The 18,282-nt window shown below is 38.1% G+C and overlaps 1 protein-coding gene across 5 annotated transcripts; it reads right to left on the bottom strand.

Annotated features, from left to right (window-relative positions):
* Nucleotides 1-1,026: 1,026 nt before the first annotated feature.
* On the bottom strand, nucleotides 1,027-18,077 carry Macir (macrophage immunometabolism regulator). Of its 5 annotated transcripts, XM_047556549.1 has the most exons (4): nucleotides 16,749-17,712; nucleotides 15,932-16,012; nucleotides 10,979-11,068; nucleotides 1,027-2,014 (listed from the first exon to the last, which is right to left on the bottom strand). In XM_047556549.1, the coding sequence occupies exon 4, from the start codon at nucleotides 1,989-1,991 to the stop codon at nucleotides 1,368-1,370; it is 624 nt and encodes a 207-aa protein (XP_047412505.1). In that variant the 5' UTR covers nucleotides 1,992-2,014; nucleotides 10,979-11,068; nucleotides 15,932-16,012; nucleotides 16,749-17,712; the 3' UTR covers nucleotides 1,027-1,367. The 5 variants fall into 5 exon arrangements, with proteins under 5 accessions (XP_047412505.1, XP_047412502.1, XP_047412504.1 ...); XM_047556546.1 differs by lacking the exons at nucleotides 15,932-16,012; nucleotides 16,749-17,712 and adding an exon at nucleotides 17,920-18,077; XM_047556548.1 differs by lacking the exon at nucleotides 15,932-16,012.
* Between the last annotated feature and the right edge of the window lie 205 nt (nucleotides 18,078-18,282).

Raw genomic sequence — 18,282 nt, 5'->3', positions numbered from 1 at the left:
AAGAAACCTCACACTCCCCACAGTAAACAAATATGCAATTTTATGTTGCCAGATATGACAGATTAGTAATAAATTGCACCTTCAAAAAAAAAAAAAAGGAAGAACAAAAGAAGGAAAGGAAAAAAAAAGAAATAGAAATGTTTACAAAAGGTAAGTTACATACATTTTTTTTTCCAAAATATATTCAAGAATAGTTGAGCTGTATTTGTTACTAAAGCCAGGGCATTATTTCTTTAGCAACAAATTGTACCAGTGCAATTGACATAAATTGTTAAGTAATCCAGGATTAACCCATTAAATTACAGAAGCACTTTAGTCTCACTAATCCTAGAAACTGGAATTTCAACGAGTGCTGTGCTGCACAGAACTAAAACTGGAATGACCCAATGCCATGCTGAATTAAGTATTACTTCATACTTAGTTTAAGCATTCAATTGTAGAAATCATGAGATCTTCTATTAAAGTCCCATTCACTTACAGAAAATTCAGATGCAAACAGTCTTATGCCTATAACCCACAATTAAAAGAATCCTTTCCATTGTAAAGTTCCAAGTGAATTTTAAATTAGAAAATAAGCACTAAGGAAACTTTTTCAACTTATGAAAACTTCATACTGGAAACTTTCTGGAAAAGCTTCCCCCCCACCCATTGTAAAATAAATACTTTGTATCCCAAATTTAATTTTATTAAGACACACTTTAATAACGCTATAAAGAAATATTTTACAGCCATAGAGATCAATAACTTTCCATGCGGAAATAAAAAATTCACTGCTCAATAATATTATTGAGACAAGTGAAGAAAGATTATTCTCTTAATCTGAAATGTTAATTTTTTTCAGTGCAAAACCAGTTATAAAATATTTAAACTCAATATTTAAAAATAAAAAGTGGTACAATTCAGCAATGTTCAAGTTCTAAATTTCATAAAACAAATCATTACATACATTTTATAGTAAAATACAGAGTTCCAAGAAGTACTTGTGTACTTAAGATATAAATTTCTAATGAATCATACCAAGTCAGCAACAACCAAGCAGATAACATTCCCAATTTGAGTGTCAGAATCATAAAGATAAAATTACTGTCCCAAAGCCTTTTTTTTTTTTTCCTAGCTAAAGAGCTATACAAACTAACAGTCAACATTCTGTTTTCTTTGCAGTTGCGTGCTCTAGCATGATACCCTCCCCCCAAGTACCTGTGATTTCATTCCTGTATTCAAAATTTGATCCAAACAATTTTTATATTCCAGGAACACTTAGCTGATATAACCATCTATAATGTGAAGAGTCATGTACAGAGTACAACAGTGGATTTTCTCTAGCCAAGGGCAGGCTGACCTAAAGTGACTTAAACTGTGAGAGTCATTCATGTATTATTCCTAGCAAACACTCGGTCCCCTCGGAGGGTTAGGTGTTGAAGCTGGTACTGTAGCACTTCCGTGTCAGCTGGCTCCTTGATGTTCATTTTATCTAGATTGAGGTAGTCCAGAGATTTGGAGTGAGCCCTCTTACCTTTAAGAAGACAAAGAGGCAGGGGCCCATGGAGGGCCTTATAAGGTTCATAAGGTAAGGATTTAGTGCACTTGTCTCCTGAGCTGGGCATCCGCCTTCGCCTCCTGCCATTGACAGCTGGAATCTCATATGGCTGGTAGTACCTACTTCTGGTTTTATACAAACGAGAGGAACGTGCAAGTCCTGCATCCAGCTGTTTGGAGCGAAAGGAAGGCAAGGTTTCTCCCTTGCTCTCTTCACCTCCACTGCACTTCTGGGCCAACTTCAGGAGTTCCTCGCCAGTTGTGAAGCCAACCAAATAGTTAGAGTCCATGTGGAGGATCTGGTAGCCTGACACAGTTCGCCGCATGGGTGAGCAGGGTGTGCTGGAGCAGCGAGGCTTCTCCGCCTCTGCTTTTCCTGGGGAGCTCGCCTCAGCCACAGGTAAGGGTAGGGTGGTCAGGGTATTTCTGGACTCCCCATTTATATCTACTTCCATTTTAGGCACCAATCTGCACACTCCTAAAAGTAAACAGACTCAGATTAGAAGAGCATAATGCACAGAACCTTGGTCCATGCTGGATGCTTTTAGAAGTCCGGGAGCCAGGAAATGACACTCATCTGAAAGGTCGCCGAGGACCAACTGACAGATTTTTCTCCTTGTCTACTGAACATTTCAGAGGCGGCAAATGAAATGACCACTACCTCTCTGCCTGCGAGAACTCAAGCAGGATAAATGAAGGCCTGAGGTACTATGAAAAGGTGCAGACCGAAAAGCAAACAGAAAATAACATTCTTCTAATGCTAATACTGCCTGCGACCACATAAAGTTTATTCCTTGATGCAATATTAAGCAAATCAAATCCAGATCTCAACATTAAGCAAATAAAAGCAAGCAGAGAAAGTTGCACAAGAATTTCCAAAATGTTCCCAACTTGAGAATTACATTTTTCCCTCATTTAAATTCAAATAAGTGCTTGGCTCTTTATACCTGAAATTATTTTCAATTGTGTTTAAGGGCCATATTATGCAATTGACCAAGCCGGTCAGTTTTTGTGGAGAATTCAATTTTGACCTAAAAATTTATATTTATAGGGTCCGGAGGAGTCTCTGAAGAAGGTTCCCTCAAACACTGTAAATGTTCTCCCTTCCACATCCCTACTGAATTATTTTTTAAAAATCATTTTACAGTTTACAGGTTAATTCTAAATTCAGTGTCATGGAATTTTTATTTTTAAAAGTATGTAAAATATTAAATGCCATTTTACATGGCTATTTAATCATAAAACATACCATGATTTGAGATATTTTGCAATACCTCAGACATCATTCTTTTGAATAGTTTAATAAATAGCAGAATGATTCATAATGAATACTAACACTGTTCATTACAATTATCACATAACACAGTGTGAGAAGACCCACTGACAAGAAGTAGCACAAATACTTAAGGTTCCTAGAAAGTTACAAATAAAAGAAATTTTGGAAAACCAGACACTAAGGGAAACAGTGACTTTGTCATTTCTGAGAAACTTTATTTCTACTTCATCTTCAATTGGAAGTAGGTTACAGTTTTAAGTATCTGAGATCACTAATTAAAAGGTCAAATAACTGAGTATAAGATGGCAAAATTTACTGAAAAAGGCTAGTGTATCACATAATTCTTGTGAATCCTTTCATAAAACAAGTACCTATTTCCTAATTGAAGCATTTCTTTCAGCTCTATACTCACTTAAAATCCAACTGGAAAACTAAAAACAAAATGAAACCTTAATCCTCCACTTGCATGCCCTACCTTTCTTTATTAGAAGACTGTGAAGTTACCAGACACCATTCTTATTTTTTTACTATGGTTCCCATCTACAGCACAACTGAAAATAAACATTCATAATGATTCCTGAAGCAAAGCAAATGTCAAAGGGATCAATACAGGGATCACTATTTACTCTAAACCTTAGTCTATTTCTAATTTTTATTTTACAAAAATACTCTAGCCTCTCAACCCTTCTAGATTTAAAGTAAGTGGACTTATCATATATTATTAGTGTAAAAATAAATTTATATTCCATTGTGCAATATGTTTTTTGTTGGTAGGATCAGAATAATGACTACCAGCTACTCTGATATGCATAAAATAAAGATTTCCCAGCTAATAAACTTTCAAGGACCATATGAAGCATCACTAAATTTTTAGGCTAAACGAAAACCTTTAGCCAAATAAGAAATTAATTCTTCCTTTCTCCCTAATTCTATAGCCCTGAAAGAGCACAAGAGGACAGATTCAAGGCTTTCAACCTATATAACCTGACAGGAAGCTACAGGCAGGAACTGTTTCTCTGATATTCATTCTGAAGGTCAAGGAAGGGATGGTCATAAGGTAAAAATAATCAGGACCATGGAGGAAATGGCAGGCCAACCCAAAGATTATAAGCACATAACCAAGGAGCTACAAAGAGAGTGACACTCAAGCAGCGTCACCCATAGGCAGGCAGGGAGACACTCATCTAGGTCCCTTCCAAATTTGACAATTCATTAAAACCCCTGGATTCCCAGCAACTACCTCATTCTCATGGGTTATATTAGAAAGGTCTTAAAATTTATGAACTCAGATCCTGTCCATTCTAAATTAGATTAATAGTTCATATTAATGCTAACCTGAAATTCACCTCTTTTGCTGAAGAGGGAAATAATTGCTAAGCAAATCAACAGTGTACAAAGTTGCCGTAAAGAAGAGTGAGCAACCAGGTACAATCGCACACTCCTATAATCCCAGCAACCTAGAAGGGAAAGGTAGGAGGATCTCAAGCTCAAGTCCAGCCTGGGCAACTTAGCAAGACACTGTCTCAAAGTAAAAAATAAAAAGGTTCACTGGGTGCCTGTAATCCCAGTGACTCACAAGGCTGAAGTTGAAAGATTGCAAGTTGGAGGCCAGCCTCAGCAAATTAGGAGGCCCTAAGTAATTTAGCAAGACCCTATCTCAAAAATATATAAATACATAAATAAAAAGGGCTCAGCTCTTTTGGTTCGATCCCTGGTAATAATAATAATAATAATAATAAGTAAAAAGGGCTGGGGATAAGACTCAGTGGTAGAGCACCCCTGGGTTCAATCTCCAGTACCACAAAAGAAGAAGAAGGGGGAGCAAAAGGAGGAGCAGAAGAAGAATAGTAGTAGTAGTAGTATTGAGCAGAGGGAGGAGGAGGAGGAGGAGGAGGAGGAAGAGGAGGAGGAGCAAGAGGAGAAGAGCCAAACACAAGCTTCTGTGGTCAACAGAACCATCAAGTTTCTTCCCACACTAAACCAGTCCGGTTGTACTAAGAGAAACCATTGGAAATTCTTAGAATTTCTCAGGTTGAAGATAATGAATGGCAGGATACAAGGGTCTAAAGAAATAGGCAAAAATGACATACCAGCTAGCAAATAGGTATCTGGAAAACTAAAAAGGGAAGAAAGTAGGTGAAGAAATGTATAAAGTTCACAAATGCAACATGAAATTCACACTGCTATTGGATGGATAAGTATTATCACTTAAGCTTCCAGCAGCCAATAACACCATAATGAAATATTACCTGGCTCAGGCAAAACTATTTAAACAGATCTTCAGGCATCTACCTGGGAGAAAATGGTTTAATTTGGATTGTTAAGTAGAAGAAACATATATGGTTTAAGCACTTTGGAAATTTCAACCAAGCAGCTTGGTGTAAGAAACCTACCATATTTTACTGAGGCAGACAACACACTCATTAGAGAAAACACTACATAAAGACAAAGTTAAAGAACTAAGGATTTCTAATTTCCTCTGACATAAAAACGTAAACTAGCAACTAAGGCCAATGCAAAGCAGGGCCACACTCTGGGTGAAATTTCTGAATGAGATTCTCACTGCACAGAAACATGAAAGGCTCATTTTAAATATTACATATAGAAATGCTACCTGCTGAATTTCTGACAAGCAATTCTAAGAGCTGAAAAACTGTACTTTTTAGATATCAAACATCAGTCCTTTTGCACCAAACAACAACGTAGTCTTAAAACAGCTCTTCCGGGTGGTTCCATTGATCTCTGTAGTTGTATCACCATACTGACAAAAGCATTTCAGTTCTTACAAGTAGGAACATGAATGCTAGAACCAGGAATCTCACATCTGCTTACATTTTTTTAAAGGATCCTTTTACTTATATATTGCCCTTCTCATTGACACCTTCTGGGTGGCACTAAGAAAACTAGGTGAAGGTGGGGTTTCAGAAAAGAGAGCTCTGATTGGCAAATATTTCATTTTTAATTGGACAGAATGCTTATTAAGCAGCATACCTCCCATTCTTCAATGTGACTGAAAAGGAAACATTTTGTTATTGAATCCCTAAGAATTTCTTGACTGAATTTAAATACTGAGGTAACATCCTAAGAAAATTAGAGAATCAACTTTACAGTTTGGTTTTTTTATTGTTCACTTGTTTAACTAGAATCTGCCTAGGTACTTCCCCATCTGAAGAAGTTTAAGTGCCTTCTAATTCCAGAATTTGGCTAATAAAATAAGATGACACTAAAGATTGCACAGTTTCAAAATGAGCATATCTTCCTTCCCCACCTGCAGCAGCTGGGACTACAGGTATGATGCATGCCTGGCCAGCCTGATATCTTGATGGTCAATATTTTCCACAGCAAAATTCATTTTATTTTCCTCCTTCCTTTCCCCATCCTTACCCAGAACTAAACCCAGGGCCTTCTGTATGCTGACCATGTGCTCTACCCGTGAGCTACATGTACCCCAGTCTCAAATTTTTTATTAAAAAACATTCATTAGGAAATAAAGCTATAGTGACTACAACTAGAGATAGCTTATGTTTAGCAGCATATTCCTCAGGTTTTACCATGAAAAAAAAAAAAAAACTGCTTACAGGCTTGTTATTTTTAGTAAGCCTATTCATAATTCAGCATTTTGTTTCATAATTTAAAATAAACCTGTATCCCAAAAGTGCACTGCCAAGATAAAGGATTACAAAGCACCCTTGCAAGCATTACTGCAGGAATGTGCAACAAGCAGGATTTCCACTGCACCAATAAACAGTGAGTCAAGCAACCAGGCCTGATGCTAACTTTTGCATTCAAGACAACTAAATATCCCAAGATGCCTTCTTGCTTCCATTAGTGCTTTTCATATATGTTTAAAGCAAAAGACTGGAAACAGAAAACAACAACAAAAAAGTTTTAATGTTATAATAAGAGAAGCGCCAGATTTCTATGAACAGGAAAGTGTAGAACAGAAAATAAAACTAGAAAAATCAACTTGTAGTTCAACAATGCTTTTAAAATTAGGCTTCTTAAAACAAGTACTAAAAGCAAATATAACTTTTAAAAATGACACCTAAAAATCTTCAATATCAAATTTCCTCACAATCCAACTAATAATAATAGCACTGAGTTATTTATAAAGTATGAAATACCTGGCAGTGGTAGTACATACTACTTTATTTCTTTGAAATACATAAGGATTCAATTAGATAACACTAGACAAGATAACACTAATTCTAGAAAAATGTACTCACACAGTACATGTTTAAAGCAGTGAGTACAGCATGCATGTGAATTCTGGCTGAAAATAAAGCAAGAGATCCAAACTACAACATACACACAACACCTGTGTACAGGGGAACCTAGTCTATCACCATGAGACATTCAAATGATTGTGACCTGTATAGAATCTGCACAGCCACTGTCCAACACAGCCAAGAGTCCAAACCTCCTATTCGTTGGACACAAGGCCCAATATTTTGAAAATACAATCTAAATGCCCTTCGTTCCTTGGATCAGCTTTGAAAATAGCTTGTAAGTTTCAAAACTGTTATTCAAAGAATTCTTTTAGAGAAATATGGCATCCTAATAGAATTTCATATAATAAACTCAAAGAATCAAGTGATTTAATACTTTCCTATTATATATATATTTATCAGTAGTATACCTATTAAAAATATTTCAACTCTCGGGCTGGGGAGATAGCTCAGTTGGTAGAGTGCTTGCCTTATAAGCACGAGGCCCTGGGTTCGATCCTCAGTACCGAAAAAAAAAAAAAAAATTCAATTCTCAAAAGCTTTAGCTGAGATGTCAAAAGACATGGAGACCTGTTGTTAGACCCCTTATACCAATTTGGAGAGTCTATTTTTGCTGTCTTCTCTTAGCACATCTTCTATATAAAATATATAATTGCATACTAGGAATAATCACATGTGGAAATATTTCTAAAAACAATTCTAAAAACAAAATTTCCAGGTACAAGAATATATGCTTTTAAGTTTTTATAGCACTACCACAAAGCTTTATATAATTTTTTTTCATTTTTTATAAGGGGAATATATAAATACTTTTTTTAAAAGTACAATTTACATACTCACCAAGAAAGTGCCTGTTTCTACTTTCACTGCTTATAAACAGAAGCTACTGAACAAGAAAGAAAGAAAATATGCCCAAAGGAAAATATGTTTCATTTTCCCAAAGGGAAAAGATAAATGAAAAGGGCATGATATCCATTCTTTGACTTCAAATATCTCATACTATTGCACTTAGATACTTTTTGCAAATAAAGTTTTAAAACTGTCAAATTTCCTTTAAGCAAAGAGAAAATAAAATTTACATATACTAGAAAAACATACATGATAGGACATTTTTAGAGTATCAGGAACAACACACACCACCCCAACAGGAGCAATCTGGCTGAGAGTAAAGCAAACAGTCCCCCAAAACACCACTTGTCTAAAGGATCCTCATGTGCCAGGATGAGTAGTCAAGAGGATGAGAAGTCATACCACAACCTACCTGGAATAGGTACTAGGACAAGCAGTCATACTGCAATCTGCCTGGAATCTGTAACAGAATGAGCAGTCACATCGCAACCTGCCTAGAATCTACACTAGGACAAGCAGTCATCCAGAACCCGCATGGAAACTGTACCAGAATGAGCAGTCATACCACAACTGCCTGGAATCTGCACAGACTGAACGCTCTCCAGAAAGACAAGCTTCCTATATATTTCCAATATACTCTCCAGAAGGCCATGCTTCCTATAATATTCTGAAACTATAACTCAGATGCCTTAGTTCCTCAGAACAGCTTTGAGAAATTGTTGATGTTTCATAACTGCTATGAAGCAGCTTTTACAAAAGTATTGTGTTCCAGAATTGGTTTTAGAATCAGGCTTATCAAAAATGTAACCACCAGTAAACCAAACACTGTTTCATATGCTTTAACTGTACTTAGCAACATATAGCAATACCCTGTGAAATAGATATGAACATAATGATCTTAAAGCATAAAACAAGAAGTCATGTTAATAAAAATCCTTTTCAAGAACCTGAAGTGAAACATGCACCATTAAAAAATAAAAATAAAAGTAAAACATAGTAGCAAAGTAAAAAAAAAAATCTAGGGTAAGGATGAAGGGGTCCTTTCAAGTTTTTCCATATGGAAACAAATAAATAGGTTTTGTTTTATTTTTTTAAGTACCTAAAATAAACCATTCAGAATAAAGTCATTCTTTGAGAAATGTGGTCTTCTAAGCATGACTAATATGAGTCTAGAGATGACTAGAATCACCTAGTTTTCATGACAGAATCACCTTGGAATTCACCCACCTGGAAGCTTTACATTTGGGAGTGACAGACAAGTAGACATAAAGGCCATGAAGGCCAAGGCTTGCCTGCAGCCATGAGAATAGTTAGTGGCCATAACTACAACCCAAGTCTCCCGGCTCAAAATCCAATACTTCTTTGATTACATCATGCATGATTCTAGTTTGTGGCTCCCAAACTTGTCTATACATTGAAATCATCCAAGGCGCTTCAAAATTACTGTTATCTGTGTTCTACTGGACTTGTGATTTAATCTGGGCTCTAACATTTTTAAATGAACTCCAGGTAACTAATATGCATATAGGTTTGGGAACTTGTATATCGAACACATTGGTAAGAGAATTTAACCCAAGTTCCTGACTTTTTTAAATTTGAAATTAATCAGATTAAAGAGACTTTCACTCCTCTAAATTCCTGCCTCTTTTTAGTCATGTTGGTAGACATAATTTTTGCCTACTTAATCACTAACAACCTATCCCTAAGGCCTTCCTTCTAATTTATTGTTTTTAATCTACTGTGGGCTAAAAATATCTAACCAAACTTATTAAAATTGGATATAAAATACAAATAAATCTGCTGAATGAGACTGAGCTCCTTCATCAGCACACAGTTTGGTATATCAGATACATAAAGTCTCCATGGACACAGTTATTTTCAAAAACAGTTTGGCACTTGCTTATAGAGTTAATATGTATTTAAAAAAAAAAAAAACTCAGCTACCCCACTCCTAGCTATTAAATCAAGAAAAATAAAAATATATGTCCACACAAAGACCATAACATATAACATAGATAAACACATATATGCACAGAGACACAGATAGCCACACACATGCCAATATATTCCTGTGGTTTCTACCCACTCCTAGGTTTGTGCTTTATTTCAGTTGGGTGAGTTAGTGAGCCAGCCACATTATTTCTTATTTAAAATCCTCTAAATGTACCTTGTACTTACGTTTTTCTCCCTTCTTGCCCTTGTCTTGGAATATGGAAATTTTAGTAGTGTTTTTATTTTTTTTTCAGTGTTTTAAAATGCATTTTTATAAACTTGATTGGGTACATCTTAACAATATGGGTATTTATTTCTCCCTATCATCCCTCTGAATCATTTCTCAACTAACTGCTAATTTAGAAATCCCTTATTATGAAACTGCCTTTCCCAAGGATTATGACTTAAGTAATTCAAAGCAAAGACCTACTGGCCAAGCGGAATGACATATTAAAGCAACGACTCACAGAAAGAGAGTTTTCAAAATGCTAAAGAGCTACAAGATCATTACTATTTCCCCCTTCAAAAATCTGAAGCCACACAGACAACTATGTCAACACAGAAACACAGATGACAAACTGGGGGGGGGGGGGGGAGGCAACAGCATTGCACACTTTAAACAGTTTAAATTAGTTAAAATGCTAAGAGGATGCTACATTGGCGGGGAACTGCTACACAACTAGGTGAAAATGACTCTGCTTTCAGCCACCTGTTAGGCATCCTTTATGTATATACAACTAGAACTTGTTGCAGATTATTTCACCAACTTTTGGAGATAAATGTTTTTACTAAAATTTCCCCAAAACTATAGCAACTATCTCTAATTACTATATATTCTGAAATAGTATTCCATAAGAACTCATTTTGCAGAAATTTAAAAATGTACTCAAAGAATCAAACATTTTTAATAATGTTAGCATACTGCAATCCTCATTTCAGTTCTGATCATTAAAAACTTTGTAATTGTAGTACAAACATTTGCAACAATACACTGGCATTACATATTAACCCATTTATGTAATCCTTAATACAAATTATGATAACGTGTTTTCACATTCAACTAGTTAACAAACAGAAAAAGCAAAATACAACTCACCAGACTAAGTCCCAGAAGATGTCACAGTACAATTTCCAAAGAGTCCCAAGGGAGCACAGGCATAATAATTTTTCTGTTCTACTCCAGATACTAAACATGAAATACAAAAATAAACCTGTAATTTAACAAGTAACACAATTTAAAAAGCAATTATGTGCATTCTAACTGCAAAACAGGATGAAACTAGCAGGAGGTAGTACCAGGTACAGGTTATATAGGGTATAATAATTAATTAATTCAATTAAAAAGTAATTTTGAGTTTATTCAGCTTAATGAATCCACAAACATGTTACCATGCCTGTGCCCAGTATTTTGCTGGTAAACTCTACCTACAGTCTAAGAGTACTTAGCGAAGCTAAATTAAGATACAAGAAAAATTAGGGCTTACCACGTTCCTTTTACCATCCTAGTCCTATTGCAGTTACCAGATTCACAGTATTCTATAGAAAAACAGAATGCTGAGGCTGGGGTTTATAAAGCAAGGGAGAAGGGGGTATCTTTCTGCTGGCCTTGCTAAGAACTCTGCCTCCTGACCTTGCATAAATAGGAATCTTTAAATGAGGCCAATAAGATCATCCTTCCTCCCTGATACAGTTGTTACATGGATCAAATGAGATGAGGTAGGTGAACGTGTTTTGCATGCTGCAAAGCCCTTTACAGATATGTGATGTTATTATTATGCAATTAATTTTTGGTGTCTACTCATTTGAGCCATATATAGCAACAATAAAAATTCTTTATAAGATTGCTGAGGTAAATGATTGGAAGGCTCTTGGCAAAAATTTTTTAAGACAGAAAAACAACTTGTTTCACTTCTTTTTAGTTGCTACCTCACTTAAGTTTTCTAGCATCTCCTCTGTGTCTTTCCCCTCTTAACTGGGGAATTAATGTGTAAGAGAATCTATCTTTATCTCCTGACTCCCCAGTTAATTGGGTTAATTTGTCCAGATCAAGAAAATTCCCCAAAGCTCTTTTCCACCTGTGAAGGTTTCTTTGGTTGTTGAGTATTCTGTTGTGTTCAAATGAGGGGAGAGGGGTTGGGGGGGTGGTAAATGAGGTAAGTTGATTGATTTCACCAATGTAGGCACTGACCCTGAAAAAGTGGCAACAGTACTGTAGAGCATTCTCAAACTCAAGAAAATCTATAAGGGAAAAGGCAAGGAGCCTGCCACTTGATTATTTTTCTACCCAGAAAAGTTTTAGCCAAAGGAAATGAGTAATTTACTGAATTAATGGTACTTATTTCTTTAGTTCAGAAACTAGAAGGAGCTCATGCACCAAAAACATCATTCCAAGGAACTTGTGTTTATCTGCCTTTCACTGGATGTGAATAACAGAAATGTTACCTTTCACTATTTTGAAACTATTTTCAAAGTGGGTAACCAAGAAAACTAGATAATTAAGAATTGGTTCCACCTCAACAATGAAGCCTCTGGTTTTAACATAAAGTGAATTTTAATGTAGCAAAAATTCTAAGCTAGTAGTAATTTTTTTTTTTTTATTTCACATAATTTCCCCCAAAGAGTTTCCTAAATACTATTGTTGTAAAGGTCACATTGATATCTTCAGTAAGTGGATTTTTAATGAGAACATAAGTAGAAAGAAACCATATTTTTAGTTTCTGCTATATGCAAAAAAAATGTTATTTGTGGCATTTAATCTTCATTCCATGATAGAAGTTACCATCTCCATTTTAAATATTTGATCAAATGATACTACTTGAGAGTCAGTGTAGGACTAAACTGAATCCCATCTGGTAAGGCTCCCAAAGCCCACTTCCCTGCCTTTATGGCCTCTGATCAGTGATAAGCACAGCCTATTGCATAACAATCATGTTTCTGAAAAATGTGTATGTATTCATTTCTATAAATGGAATCCTATCTTAAAGCTTATTTAAAAATCAGTTTTTATCTAAAAGCTTATTGCCTCATTTATGGAATGGTTGGGGGAGATAGTTTTTACTACTAGCTTTAAGGTTATTTCTAACTTAAAATCATTAGGATCTTAAGGTACACAGTGGAGGGTCTTATACAGAATCCTTCATAAGTCATGGACTTCTTAGAACTTCCAAGCTATTTTTTAAATCACAAACTATAAGGCAGGAAAAAAACGTTTCAGTCAATACTTGCTGGTTATACAGTTGGATGCCAAATATAGATATGTATTTTCACTTCACTTTTCAGGGCTACATTTATCACAAAGTAAGATATTTCATTTAGAGTTTTACAAATTTAGACTGAAAATCAAGAAAGAACATTAGAAAAATCTGAACAGCTTAGTTCTAAATAAAGATAGTCTTAAAAGTCTTAAATCTCATTTAAACTGCACTGGAAAAATATTTATACTTAAAAAAAATTTTTTTTTCAAACCCCAAAGAAAGAAATTAACCCAAAACATCAGTCTGGATTTGCAAGCAGGGGAGTCTTCAAGTAATTATTCACCTCCTGCACTGGAACTGATGTGGAAGTCTAGGAAATGGTCATAATTTCATAGTAAACAAAGTGTAGTAACTGATTATCCCTGTTACACAGGTGCCAAGTCAAGAATAGAAGACAAACAGAACCCAGGGGAGCAACTGAAGGGAAACCAAGGTGCAGACACTCCACTCCAGTCCTGGTGTTTACTCAATCTGCTTTCTCTCTCTCTCTCTTTCTTTCTCTCTCTCTCTCTTTCTCTCTTTCTCTCTCCCTCTCTCTCTCTCTCTCTCCCTCCCCCTCTCTCTCTCTCTCTCTCTCTCTCTCTCTCTCTCTCTCTCTCTCTCTCTCTCTCTCCTGTGTGTTAACTGAGTGTGCCTGCACAGGCACTAAGAGGAGAAGGAAGATGATGGTGTGATGGTGAAAAAGAAAAAAATCAAAGCAAGAAACCAGTTTTTAAAAAAATCTCTTCAAGAGATTGCCTACAAAAAAAAAAAAAAACTACTACCACAAATTATACTAAGGGTTTCATTCCCATCTCCCATAAACAGCAATTGAAAGATGGTAATACAAACTACCCCCAAAAATGTGTCTTTCCGATAATACCCATTCTTAGAATACTTTAAAAATATATCAATCTCTAACACTTGCAGTTGACTATGGCTTTATCCTGACATGAAGGCTTGGAAGGATATCAATGGATCATATGTCAATAGCATCAAGAGGAAGGCCCCACATGAAATTCTTAGATAGGCACTAAGTGCCACACAGAAACAGACTGAAAGTAGAGCCAAGGCTAAAGGATACAATGTTTCCAGCTAAGATAAAACAAACAGAAAATCCAAGGTCACTATCCTGTAAACAATGAAAACAAGAAAAACTAAGGGTGGCTAAAAGTTGCCCAGAGTCATCTGGATAGGGAAGCCATAGATGACTAAGCAAAAGGCACCCAACAACTCAACTGCAAATGAAACTTCTACAAGTAGAAAAGTTTTGAAAACATAAACTAGCAAGTGTGTCTAATTTCTCAGGTAAGGAGATAAATATGATCACAGTTAAAGAAGGAATTCTCTAAAAGTAGGGTGACCATATGTCTCAGTTCATAGTCCATACCCCCTGACATAATTATTTACAGTACCCTCTTTAACTCTCAAAAGTGTCCCAGAATGGCAATCATATTGTTATCCTACTCAAATGTAATATAGTTATGGAAAGGCAATAATTTTTTTTTTAATGGAAAAAACATCTCCCTGCTCAATGGCTTTCCACCAAGTCTGAAGAATACTTTTTTTGTATCTATTCAGGCATTCAACTGTTCACTTAGTCATTCAACAATCTTTCTCCAGTCTTACTAAATGTCTTAGCAGTGAACAGGGACTGGGGCAAATATAAAAAGTTGAAAACCAGGCCAAAGAGAAAGACACACAGAGGCATGGAAATACATAGATCTAATACACAGAACAATAAACTTGAATGATACCAGGAACCCAGGAATGAGGGTTTTTTTTTTCCTCCAAAATAAAGAAAGCCCATATTGAAATGTTCAGGTTCCCACAAAACCTTACTCACACACCCTTAAATCTCAGACTTTAGCACAGGTCCACCACCAAAATAACAAGAGAAAGAATTTTAAATCTATTGCTGAAAAAATCATAAGGTTATAAATAGGAAGGCCAATATACACAGCCTCTGAATTATGGTAAATAAATCTCACTAATCATTGAAGATTGCACTGAGAAAAGAAAAGTAAATTTTAGGCAAATAAATTAGTAGAGTAGAAGTTATGAGGCTTATTTCTTGCTTCCAAAACTTTTTTTTTTTTTAATGGAAAGAGTATTTTTCAGAGTGGCTATTTAAGAAGAGGCCAATAATAAAAAAAGCATTTTGAAGAAAGTAGAATTTTTTAAAAATTCCATTCAAACTAGTAAAAATATTTTGTAATCTCTAGTCCTAAGACTACTCTAAAACAAGTAAGGAAAAGATGGACCAAAATATTCCAAATTGGAAAGAAACAAAATGACTGACTACCAAAGTAGAACATAAAACAGAGGGAAAAAATGTTTATCTGTACCTACATGATCATCTAAGAGGACACTGAAATAATTTCACTTTACTATTTGCAATTTGTAAACATTAAATGATCAAAGGTTTTTTTAAAAGATTTAAGTAGGGTGTGACTTTTCTAAAACCATCCGTGACCTTATAAACCATTAACCTCACCAACATGGTAAGACAACCCAAAAATGGTTCAGTAAGACAAAAATGTTTCTCTTTCTAGTATCAGTTCTTTTAATAGAAACTCCCTTAAAAAAGTGTAGCATTCATTTTCTTTCCATTTCTGCTAGTAAAAATTAAACCCAGGTTACTAATATCTTCTTGCCAGGTGAAGTCATCCTTCTACTTTTAGAGAAAATATTCAGTTTCACTGCAAATATGACAGGCAATAACTGGAATTGTAAGTTTACACACAGTCTTTATAAGGATTTGCCTCTACCAAGCATAATCAAAGGGAATGGTGTACATGGTGGAAGTGACTAACCTTCCAAAGGAAAGCCTAAAGCCAGGTACTCATTTTGATAGCCTGATGACAAAAATCAAACTTCTTTCTGGAAGAAATGAGCTGAACCCCCACCAACTACAAGTCAGCAAAGAAATTTTAAATAATGTCTGTAAAGTTTCATTATTCCATCTACACCAAATGTTTGAGTTAATATTAAAAGAGCTATCCAAAACTTACAGAGATACACAGAAAATAAGCACTTTCACTGTTATGCAAAGTCAATAAATATATCTTCTATTATGGAATAACTAGCACTAAAAGTCTCATCTACAATTGGATAAACCAAACCAAAACTGGTCGAAAAACATTCTATATACCACTTCTTATCAAATTATGAGGTCTCTGTGCTCATTAACTCTTACCTTTCACCTGTACATTCTAAGGCTTATAATGCACAGTTACATAATAAATACAAAGAAATCTGCAAACTACTCATTAAACATAGTAGTGTAAGCATAATTGTGTCCTTGAATTAATAAAGTACCCAAAACTTCTGCAATAATAACCACCGCTGTATTGTGAAATGACTGGGAAAATAAACTTCGGGACGGGGTCTTTCTGTCTCCCCATGTCTATCCCACTCCACAGGACTGAAAAGAAAAACAAAGCAACTGACAACCCGAAATCGTAGGCTAGTTTTTGAGAAACATAATATAAAATGAATAGTTTAGTAACGTCGGAAACGTTGTACAAGAATTGTTCTTTCGGTTAGGAGTGGCAAGCACACTACAAAATGCTACTGCCTCCATTCTTCCTTCTCTTTGAATGATGAAAAAGTTCCCAGCTCCCGTTTTACCTGTGCACCACAGCCGTACACATACGCATAAACACACAGAAATCTTGGCTCCACACAAAGCACTAACCCACGCGGTGCACCGTGGCGTGGGTGGAGAAGCTGGGAGTCCCTAAGGATGTGGAACACTTGCAAGGGGAAAAGGACAGGGCCACCATTCCCTTCGCGTTTTCGTCTCCATTCTGGCAGAGATTTGCAGATTCCACCGCTAGAGAGAGTTTGGCAGCTTCACAATGGGGCCGCTACTCAAGGTCTGACTGCTGCCAGCTCCAAATCCCCTTTCCTACGCTTCCGACCCGCCCCAAAGTCCACCCGCGACAGGTGGGGCGAGGGCGACGATGACCAACGACATCTGCCGCTTTCGCTTCTGACGAGCTCCGGGCCCAATCCACAGGCACGCACAGGGCCACTACGGGCTGGTCCACCCGCGCCGCACCAGCGGACTCGGGCGGCCTCGCCGCAGGTTGCAGAACAGGCTAGGAGGGCTGGTGAGATAAGGCCCTGGAGGCTCACCCCCAAGCGCTATCTGGCCGGGGCAGTGGCACCTAGTGCACCACCGAGGGCGCGGCCAGAGGCGCAGCAGGCCTAGAAAGAGCTACTTCTCAATGGGGCCCCCAGGCCTGCTGCCCCGCGGTCAGGGCAAGGCGGCCGAGGCTAACACGCGCGCCAACGCATCCAGACTTCCGCACCGCGGCACAGCGGGCAAGGCGCTTGGGTTCGCAGAAACCCCGCACCTCCCTGGCGGGCGCACGCCGCGCGCACACGGGGGCGCACGCCCCCGCACACTCACTCACACGCGCTGCACACTCACGGCGTCTCCGGCCCCACCCCTGTGCCAAGGACTGCGGGCTCCCAGCACTAGCGAGGGCCCCACCCAGTTCACCCTGACCCCAGAACCCTATCGGGTGCAGGGGGACCGGTCCGCAGAAGCCAGTGACACTGAGGTCGCACCGCCACCCATCCCGGAGGCCAGCCCTGCCGGGATTCCCCAGCACTGCGCAGACACTGCGCGCCCGGCCCGGACACGAGGCAAGGAGGAAGGGGCGGCGCCGTGATTGGGACTGGCACCAAGGATCGGTGACTGGGGTAACCCCCCACCACCACCACCCATCACCACCACCTTTTCTGCGGCACAAAAGGTTGCAGACGGAGCCGCCGTCCCCGTGCAACCTACCGGTGGCCCAGAGCTCCGCCGCCTCCTCCGTGCCCGGGGCCGCGGACCCGGAGACAAGGGCGGGAGAGGCGCAGGGCTGCGGCGCTGAGATGCGGGCAGAGGCCGCCAGCCAAGCCAGCCGGGTACCCTCTCCTCTCCCACAGCGCTCGGCGCCAGCTACCGCCCCGCGTAGTCCCCGCCTCCTCCTCCGCCTCCGCCTCCGCCTCCTCCGCTCGCCTTCCCGCCTCCTCCCTCTGGCTGCAGAGGCACAGCCTGTCAGCTCTGAGCCCGCCTCCTGAGCCCAGCAGACACCAGAAGGAAGGGCGGGCGGGAGAGAGAAAGGCGCTAAGAGGCCCGAAGAAGTCGGTGCTGGTGGAGGGGGCG

This window comes from Sciurus carolinensis, chromosome 6 (genome assembly GCF_902686445.1).
Source record: "Sciurus carolinensis chromosome 6, mSciCar1.2, whole genome shotgun sequence".
Classification (NCBI taxonomy): domain Eukaryota; kingdom Metazoa; phylum Chordata; class Mammalia; order Rodentia; family Sciuridae; genus Sciurus; species Sciurus carolinensis.
This window is presented reverse-complemented; position numbering and strand designations above follow the sequence as displayed.